This window comes from Coffea arabica, chromosome 6c (genome assembly GCF_036785885.1).
Source record: "Coffea arabica cultivar ET-39 chromosome 6c, Coffea Arabica ET-39 HiFi, whole genome shotgun sequence".
NCBI classification, from domain to species: Eukaryota; Viridiplantae; Streptophyta; class Magnoliopsida; order Gentianales; family Rubiaceae; genus Coffea; species Coffea arabica.
In genome coordinates this window covers 7,502,870-7,512,821 of record NC_092320.1, presented here as the reverse complement: position 1 = coordinate 7,512,821, position 9,952 = coordinate 7,502,870, and the positions used below count along the sequence as shown (strand labels likewise).

General features: G+C 35.7%; 1 protein-coding gene across 1 annotated transcript; it reads left to right on the top strand.

Annotated features, from left to right (window-relative positions):
• Positions 1 to 1,380: 1,380 nt before the first annotated feature.
• On the top strand, positions 1,381 to 8,449 carry LOC140008399 (uncharacterized). Its single transcript, XM_072052554.1, has 10 exons — positions 1,381 to 1,738; positions 1,845 to 1,912; positions 2,018 to 2,079; positions 2,194 to 2,343; positions 3,169 to 3,345; positions 3,647 to 3,859; positions 4,534 to 6,167; positions 6,575 to 6,640; positions 6,715 to 6,784; positions 7,160 to 8,449. Exons 1-10 carry the CDS (start codon positions 1,503 to 1,505, stop codon positions 7,850 to 7,852), a joined length of 3,369 nt encoding a protein of 1,122 aa, XP_071908655.1. The 5' UTR covers positions 1,381 to 1,502; the 3' UTR covers positions 7,853 to 8,449.
• Positions 8,450 to 9,952: the final 1,503 nt, after the last annotated feature.

Sequence of the window (9,952 nt, the reverse complement as noted above, 5' to 3'; positions counted from 1 at the left end):
CCTCTTGTTTCACATAAAAGCGTCCCACTGGTTGCCATATTGATTTTAAGGACAATGAATTAATGACAAATAATTAGAGTATTAAAATATAGAACTAAATTATAGCACGTACCAGATATCAAAATGTAGTTTTTTTTTCTCCTCATTTTCTTTGCGCTTCAATATGCATCAATGGTTAATCAACATCATACACTCAAGAAGCCTAGACAACCAGTACTTCAAATTCTTTAACATACGCACAGCTGCCCTTTCAATTAGGGCTGGGCTAGCCCGAGTCCGGCCTATTTCGCTTATAAAAAAGTCCGATGAGCCTTATATTTAATAAGATTGAGTAGAGTTCGGATCTAAATAATAGATTCAAATTAGATGCGAGTTGAATTTAGATCTTACTAGGCTCAAGTTCGATTTAAAGTCCAACCTGTTCATATGTATAATTACATATAAAATATATGTAATTGCATATTAAATGCTAATATAATATATAATTATACACATTAAAATATTAATAATTTCTATACACATTTATCATAATTTATAACTATTAACGTATTATAGATAATTATGTAGCTAATTATAAATTTGAGCCGAACTCGATATGAGCCCAAAACTTAAATAAAATTATGAGTCGAGTTTAAACTTTCTAACCCAGTCCCAAATCTGAAAGCTTGGTTTATGGAATTCAATTGCCACCCTTACATTTAATTGGATGCTTGAAGATATTAAGGTCACCCAATCTCTCTTCTTCTTTTTTTCTTTTTTTTTTAAGTTACGACAAAAAGTAAGGGAAATATTCAAATATAGAGGTAAATAGTAGTGTCAACTAATAAAACCTTTTTAACTTATGCAGTATGCAGCTCATTCAAACAAATGAGTGAACTTTGGAATAAAAGATTGAACTTTGGTTTGGCAATAATTGACAATTAATTTAAAATACATATGATCAAAGACAATCCATCGGTAGATAAGTTTTTTTTTTTCTAATGTCCACCTAAAATTGGGATCATCTAGTAAGGTCAATTATAGAAAATACTATGCATTTCAGTCACTATTACATATATATATATATATTTTGTATATGGTTCTCAATCATTCACTTCATTTATAATAACTAACATAATCACAACTTAAGCGTTTGAAAAAGTATTAAAACGAAAGTATTTGATTGATAGCCCTTGGTTAGAATGATAGGTTAATATTATTGTGAGGTAATTCCTAAACCTACAAAGTTGATATTGAAATCGGAATTCTTTTTTTTGTTTTTCACTCACGTGAATAACAAGAAAAAGTTTAGTTACCTTTCAGCAATTACTGCAAATAAGAAGGGAGGTCTTTTCAATTACAACGACCATCAAGGGCCGACAGCATAATTTATCTGATTTTCTCTTCTTTCCCCCGTCTGCAATTGGTAGTCTTAAAATTGGCGCCACAAAATTTTTCTCAAATCCTTCCCTCTTGCGATTCCAGTCAGGGTTCCTCATTTCCATCTTCAATAACGAAATCAGATGGCAAATCTGAGAGATCAATTGGAAGAAATCAAGGCAATGCTGGGAGCACGAAATTCTTCTTCAAATCCTCAAAAACCTCATAAATCAAATGCTTACTCAACACTCTTAAGCCTCCAAGAGCAGGCCACAACTACCAACGACGACTCTTCTTCTTTCATTCAGCTACTCGGAGATTCAGCTAATATTCTTGTCTCCTCATTCGGTACTGACATTTTAGATAACGATGAAGAAATGTGCGTAAGCTTTTGTAATTTTTTTTTTTTGCCTTTTTCTTTCCCGAACTTTAAACAAATTTGATATAGTATTATTGTTTTTTTATTCGTGTGTTATATTCAACAGTGCTGCTCAGGCATTGAAGTGCTTGGGATTTATGATTTATCATCCATCCATTGTTCCAATGATTACAGGTAGCTTTTTTCTGTTTTTTAGGGTAAATTCTGAATGTCAAATAATATTCTGGGGTAATATAAACAGGATCTTGAAGTTGATATTTTTCTTGTTGAGTAATCTAGGTGATAATGCTCATATGATTCTTGAGTCCCTTTTCAAAGTGATTACTACCACCAGGATTAAGGTACATTGCATTTTATTGAGTCTACGAGGCAAAAAAAAAAAAAAATCTTTTCAGGGATTTGTCCAGTCTGAAGTTTAAATTAATTTAGCTCGCTTAATTTGGTTGGTTTTGCAGTCTGTTTGCAATTTAGGAGTGTGGTGCATATCAATTCAACAGTTCAGTGCGGCAATTTTGGATTCACATTTCGACTCTTTGTTGAGGATAATTATTTATGCCCTTGACAATCCTATTGGTTCTATCTCGATTACATTTGAGGCCATGCAAGTAAGCTTTTATTCATTTAATGATATTTGCTTCGTGGCTTATCTTATTGAACTATTTGGCCAAGTTTGGATTGTTTCATCTGCGATGAGAGTCCACATTTTTGTAATGATTAAACTTGTTTTGAGTGCTAAGACCATAAGTGAACAATGATGAATTGGTGGTTGCCTGATTCCAGTGGCAATTCACAGATTGCTAAGTTAATTGACTAAATATTGTACAACTTTCAGTCAATAAAGAGAGAGGAATATATGTTCCTGGATTTTCTTATTGCAACGTGATAAGATGAAAACCATGTGACTTTTGTCCATTTTAATCAAAACATCCAGCGTAAACATGGAGATTGACAGGTTGGTGAACTGAAAAAGAGTGTGTTAGTATAAAAGATACTAACTCAGATCCATGTTAGAAAACTGGTAGAATAGTGCGTGTTGGTTTAAAAAATACCAACTAAGATCTATGCTAAAACACTGTTAAGAAGGGATGTGGAGAAACTATTTGATATGGATCCAAATGTGAAGAGCGATGGGAAATTTGGAAGGTTTTATCACTTGTTAGAAAAGATAAATGCAAGCATAAACAACAAGTTTTTCTTTCTTTGAATCTGTTCAAACTCACATTAGCTACAAATTATGGTGGCTTGAGTTTGTGCTGCTTTGACCTCTAACCTGTACAACATGTTCTCGAAAATGACTATACTTTCATGAGAAAGTTACATTTTCAAAAGGTGTGCTCGTCTGATATTCCATGTAAAGCTGTCATAGCTGACCTTAATCTTAAATTTGGGTTGTTTATTATGTTCTTACTCTTATGTCTCTACTATGACAGTCTGTAATAAAGTTGGCAACATTATGGGGTGAAAAGATGAGACATGTGTCAAATGTATGGGCTCCTCCAATTTATAGACGGCTTGTTAGTGCTGATAAACGGGAGAGAGAAATTACGGAGAGATGCTTGCTGAAGGTTAGGTATTTGATATGTCCTACGCCAGTAACCCTTTCCAAGGTATATGTAGGCAACTCTGGCTTATCTTCCATGCATGTGGTCATGTCAATATACTTGCTAAGGAAAGTCAATCTTTCATTTGATTGAAAGTAGGTACAGAAAGGGTCATTGGTAATGTCTGTTAGACCAGACTCTGCTGTGCAAGTGCTTTCCTTTAGCTTTAAGGCTTTATCCATCTGTTCCATCCAGCTGCTAAGTTAATGTATTTCTTACTATAAAGCTGCTTTAATCATTTGTCACATTTGATGCCAAATCTATTAAGACTAAAAAGTATTGTTTCTCTTCTATATGTCTTTGGCAGACTATTCTCTTAGATGTGAAGAAAAAATTGCTTCCCGCCATGAAAGAATTATTGAATCTTGGCCTGAAGATTGAGACCATGCGAGCATGGGGATGGTATATCCGTTTTATTGGACCTTCAGCAATGAAAAGCAAAGATTTAGTCAATGAAATGTTGAAACTTCCTGAGCAAGCATTTTCTGATTCTGACCCACAAGTTCAGATTGCTGCCCTGGTATCGCTTTTTGATCCTTCAAAGATGAGCATTGCTTTAACTGCTGGTGATTTTCATCTATTTTCAGTACAATGTATGGTCATACTGAGCCCCTAATAAATTAGTCCAAATAACATGGTATTAGTGTTCAGTTGGTCTCAATGATTTTTAACTATCAAGTTAATGCCGGAAAATTTCATCATGCACTTAGACGTCTTAGTTTCTAATCTAACCTTAAATTAGTACATCAATGTAATATTTTTGTGGTCATGTGCCAGATGACCTTATTATGTTGGGCCACCCAAGTGTTTGCTAGAACACTAGCTTGATTTCAATTATTTTGAATGATTTTAAAACTTTAAATGTGACAGTTGTAAGTTTATTTTTGGTGTTACTGGCATTTAAGTGCTACTAGGAGAGAAAGAGAAATTTTTTTTTCCCGAGTTTCGACTCTTATTTTGTGCATTTAATGGCATCTGTCTTCCTAGATAGAACAAACTAGAAGGTATTAGCATGAGCTCATGTCTAGTGCCAAATTTACAGTCTTATCAGTGCCAGGAAACTACTAAATGTATACCAGAGAGGTTGTTTTATATATGGAAGCCTTGACCTTGAGGTTAGATGGAGCGAATTAGAGTTGCTCCGGTGTCTATCAAATAGGTAAATGAAGTGAAGATGTGCCATTCTGTTTGCAGGTCGCCTGGGAAGCTATGATCGATGCTTTAGTTCTACTTCCAGTCCAAGCTTCTGAGATTGATGCAATTCAAATATGTGATAAACCACGTGTGAAAATATCATCATGGGATAATTATCAGACCGATGGAGATAGATATTTGAAAAAATTAAAGCTTATAATGACACCCCTAATAGGAATCACGTCAAGCAAATGTCATTTATCTGTGCATGTAGCCTGCCTCAACACATGGTCTTATCTGCTACACAAACTGGAGACTTCTATCAGCTCTGATTTGGTGATAAAATCTGTCTGGGAGCCCATCCTTGAACTCATTTTGCGACATGGACCTGATAATCAAAGTGTCTGGTTATGGAACATTTGCTTGGATGTGCTTGATGCTTTTACTTCAGCAAGAACTGCAAACTCAAATGGTGGCATGCATAATCTGGAGAAGAGTAGGTTATTGGAAAAAAGCTCAGCATGCTCACGGAAGCAGTATGCAATTAAATGGTCACCTTGGAATCTGAGCCAGCTTGATTTCTTTATTAAGATGATTGATATTGTCATTAACCAAGCTTCAAATGCTGCTGTTTCCCTTGAATTCAGAAAGTTGGCACAAAATGCTGCCTTAAAGTTATTCAGATCTCTTTTGAGAGCAGTTCAAGGTGCTGTAAAATGCATTTCTGTACCTTATGATGAAATTATGCTGTGTCTGAATACAACTTTTACATTTTTGAAGAAGATTTGTGAAAAAGTGACTTCAGAAGATAATTGTTTTGTTGATTTCTCTCATGCTTCCCTCCAGCTTTTGGAGTTGGTCGCTGAGGAGATAGAACCCTTGATATTGGAATCTCCTCTATACAGAACAGCACTAGATCTAAAGTGCCTTGATGAGTTAGAACCAGTTTGTAAATTTAGATCATCATGTGAACCAGGTTTGTGGCTCATTTCAAATATGGACATGGTTTCTCCAATTGTGTATTTGAGTGTGCTTTATTTCTCAGTGGCTGTGAAGTTAACTTCTAAGGCTTCAGACTGCAAATCCATAACAGACAGGATGTGCAGACATGTAAAGTTGTCCTTATGTTCTCATGGTACTCTGGATATTCTCTCTGTCTGTGTTGGTTTGTTGTACAAGTACGGGGCTTTTGATTGTTTAGGCATTTGGAAAGGTCTTGCTAATGGTCTTAAAGATTATTTAGATGACAAGAGAAACCCCTCACTTTTCAAAATGGGATCAAAGAACCATGGTTGTGCTGTAGTATTTCATCTCCTATCCTATCCTTTTGCTGCATGCTCACACTTGCAGAGCCAGCAACGGCTTCAGGATATTATTGAAGTGTGGAGACAGTTATATGTTTCTGTTCATCGTGATTCCCCACTGCAGTGTTCGACTGATTTGAATTTTTCTGAGAATCTGTTTGCAATATTGGATGAGTACTTAAATGATATTACTGTGACAATTGACAGTCGAGCTAAGTTTCAGCAACGGGACAAGAATCAGGATTTTGACATGCTTTTATTGATTGGAAATGTGATTTCTTGTGTTATGGAGCAATTTGTTTCAGAAGTGCGCTTCATACGAAGTACAATGAGCAATGGCAATAATAGGACTTCCAGCATTTTCAAAACTAGCTTGGGATTTGCTTTGAGGTAAACAGAAAATATGCTGATTGGAATTAGCTTGTGAACAGTTTAAATATAGCTAACAGATATGAATTGTCAGACTATTGTTTAGACTAATGTTGGGATGAAATCTATATGTACTGCTGCGTGTATTCTTCTGATAATTAGCAGCTCTTTTACGTTTTGTGTATAAAGAATATGTTCGCATGTTTCCTGTCATGTAAGTTGAAAATCAAGTCAATTGCCCAGACAGCATCAATTGTCATCCCTTCATATTTGCTGATTAAAAAATCACCGAAGTTTTAAGGCCCCATCATACAAGTTTTACACATATGGCAAGTGAAAAATTATTAATAGCTAATATATTAGCAACTTCTTCAGCATTTGCAGGCCTTTAGACATTAACTTGTTGGCTCTTTTATGTCATGGGGTAGGTTCCTGAAGCTGGCTTTTGCAGAAAAAGAAACCATCGTGCCAATGATACAGGCTCTATCTTCAAGGTTGTTATTGATGCTACATGGGCATTTACTAATATTTCATGAGTATAGCATTAGTTTCTGACTATAAATTTCAGGTTGTTCTCAACATTGATCCAGTTTGCAGACAGCCTTCAATTGAAAGAAGATATTGTTGCATTCATTGAGGTTTGTTTTCCTTCTTGTTCTGCGCTGCTGCAGTTTTAAAGTTCTAAAAGAAATATTATAAAAGGTCTAAGACAGGATATCATCTCTAGTTTGTGAAGTAAGGTGGAACTGGGATACTTTTTTGGTTTAATTTTTTTTGGTTTCCTTTTCTTCTCTATTATCTCCATTCTGGGTCCACTGCCAATTCATGTGTAAAGGAGCCATAAGAAGGCCTTTTCTCAGTTTCCATTTACATAACTCGGATATCGTACATAATGGAAGCATAAGAAATTTAGGCAGCTTAAAGTATTCTTTGATGGGTTTGCTCTTGAAGCACATCTTTCTGTTAATTCAGGATAGTTACCTTTGTATGTACTTACTTTTTCTTTTGCTCAGGCTATGACAAGTCCATTACTTGAGTGGCTATCATTGGTGGCAGTTAATGATCAGAAGACCACCGATCAGCTTCAACTTTTATGGACTAAAGTCCTGAATAGCTTGCGGAAGAGTAGGCCCTCAATTAAGTTTGATTCCGAATTCCTAAAATTTCAATCATCTCTTCTTGAAAAAACTCTTGACCACTGGAACGTCACCATCTCTGAGAACACCATCAACTTCTGGAACTCTACATATGGTGAACAAGTACTTCTAGAGTACCCTCATAACTTGCTACCAGTCTTGGACAAACTTTCACGAAATGGAAAAATAAACATCTGCAAAAGCGTCTTGGCAATTAGTGGAAAGAATGGTTCTGGAGTAACAAGCAACATCTCTCCTCAGCGATATTCTGTGACTGCAAGAGTAAATAGCTGTTCGAAAAGAGTTGAACTTGTGGGGGATGCCATGAATGATTTGCAGGGTGAGAATAAGCTGCATTTGAGGTCAAAGAGAAAACGGCCTGATTTAACAGAACATCAAAAGGAAGTAAGACAAGCACAGCAAGGACGTGCAAGGGATTGTAATGGACATGGCCCAGGAGTACTAACTTATACTAGTGCTGATTTCTCTCAAACTAATGAAGAATCACAGGAAAGCCAGGGCATTAGAGATGCAGATTCCATCCTGGAGATGTTAAGAAGTGTTCCTTGATTATTTTGATCAATTGAAATGCCGTGTTCTGAAAGAAAGAGCCTGTGCTGGGATCATTCTACATTACGTTTCCGTAGTCCTGCTTTAGGCCTTGAAACAAGAGGTGCACTTTTTGGTGCAAGGTCATCTGATTCAAGTTTTTCGAGGATCGTGCTCCATGAGAAACCTTTGTTGTCTTGTGACTGGCCATAGAAGACTGTTGGATGGGAAGGCATTTCATCGACTTGAGAAGCCTACGTCCTGGAAATGAAGTAACGAATTGCCGATGCCTCTCCTTTATCGCCTGGTCAAAGACATTGAGCAATGAGCAATGAGCAGCAGCTCTAACAAGAGAATCTGCAAATATTTGGAAGGCCCGCTCCGTGAGCCAAGAGTTGACCTGCACTAAGTTTTTGCTCTGCAGTCCTGGACTAAGGAAACAATTTGCCTGTCCAGCCCCTTGTATCAAGTTGAACAAAAAATTTTGGCAATTCTTCCTTGAGTAATCGAGTTTCAGTGAGAGGGTAGAACTTGTAAAATTGTTCAATTAAATAGTGAACTCACCATTTAAGAATTAATGACAAGTAGGAGATGATGCATCTGCTACTGATGATCTAAGTCCGATCATGGTACTGATCTTTTCGAGTTCTTTACACTTGGAGAAGAGAAGGAATTATGACGGGGTGTGTTTGAATTGAATATTATTTTTTAAAAAATATTTTAAAAAATATTATAATATTTTTTATGATGCGATGTATGTAAAATAAAAATTTAATTAAAAAAATATTTAAAATGCAAGAAATTTTTTTTCCTCCCAAAATTATAGCAATCTAAACAGACCCGCAATCTAAACAGACCCACCGACTCTCGCTTGATGAAGATTTGCGGGTTAGAGGAGCAACTTTAATATCTCTAAAAAAAGTTGAGATTTTGCATTATCAAATTAGTGGAGTCGTAAAGACCTGTGTTTCAGTTTGTATTCAAGTCGATTTAACTGTATTGATCGTTAAATAAATGACCATATATAAGGAGATCCAGTCATTAATTTGTTCCATTTGGATTACTATATTTTAGAGTTTTTATAGAATAATATAATGCTGTAATATAATGTATGTGAGTAAAAAAGTGATTAGAAGATGCGGCAAAATTTTTTTTGAGGAAAAATAGCAATTCAAACAAGAGTAAAAACCGCAACGGATCTTAAGGAAGCAAAAAAGAATTAAAACATGATGTTTATGAAGAAGAAATAGCAATATAATAAAAAGTGAAACGAGACAGAGAGTGGCATAGAGTGTGGGACAGAAGATCCGTTTCGAGTAAAAACTCACGATCTATTCAGAATTTGCCGATTGGCTAGGTCCAACTCATGATCTATTTGAACCAAACTTCCATCCTCTGAAAGGAAAAGAAGCCTAAAAATCTATTCTCTAACATTACAGTTCATTACTCTAAAATGCCTTTTTCACGTATTCTCGAGTTAAAGGTGTGTGGTTCTTGCTTGCTTTTTCTTTACGTGCTTTTTGCTTGAAAGTAAACGTATGCACCCATGAACGTTGTTGATGTCGGCTCTCAGCCAAGCAGCCCTCGCCATGGAGAGAGCTCGCGAGGTTCTGTCCAAAAAAGCTTTGTCCAAATTGCGCGTATTAGACCACGATTATATATATATATGCTTAAGAATATATAATTAAGTGAACTAAAGTTTTTTGTTCGTCGGTCTCACTTAAGAAAGCATTAAAGGCTTCTGTTTATTGGTCATGAATTGCTTGGCGGAATAAATATCTGCATATATCCTGTCCCTTTACTTCCTTTTAAACATCCAAGCGATTTGAATCTTTATGTTGCTTAGGGTATCTCATCTCAAGGTAAAGGATTGCTTGACAAGCATAGAAAATGGTCCCAAAAAAAAAAAAAAAAAGGAATGTTTCTAACGAAATTCCAAACCAAGCCAAGAACAATAATGCCCTTATTCATCCACATTCATAGAAATGAGCAAGAGTCAATGGATACAACACCAATGGTGGTACGCCAATGCACAAATACAACTAGTTTTACTTACTTAACCAGTCATCCTATATAAATCAAGAATGGAGCATTGAAAACAAAGTAATTTTCTGCCAAAAC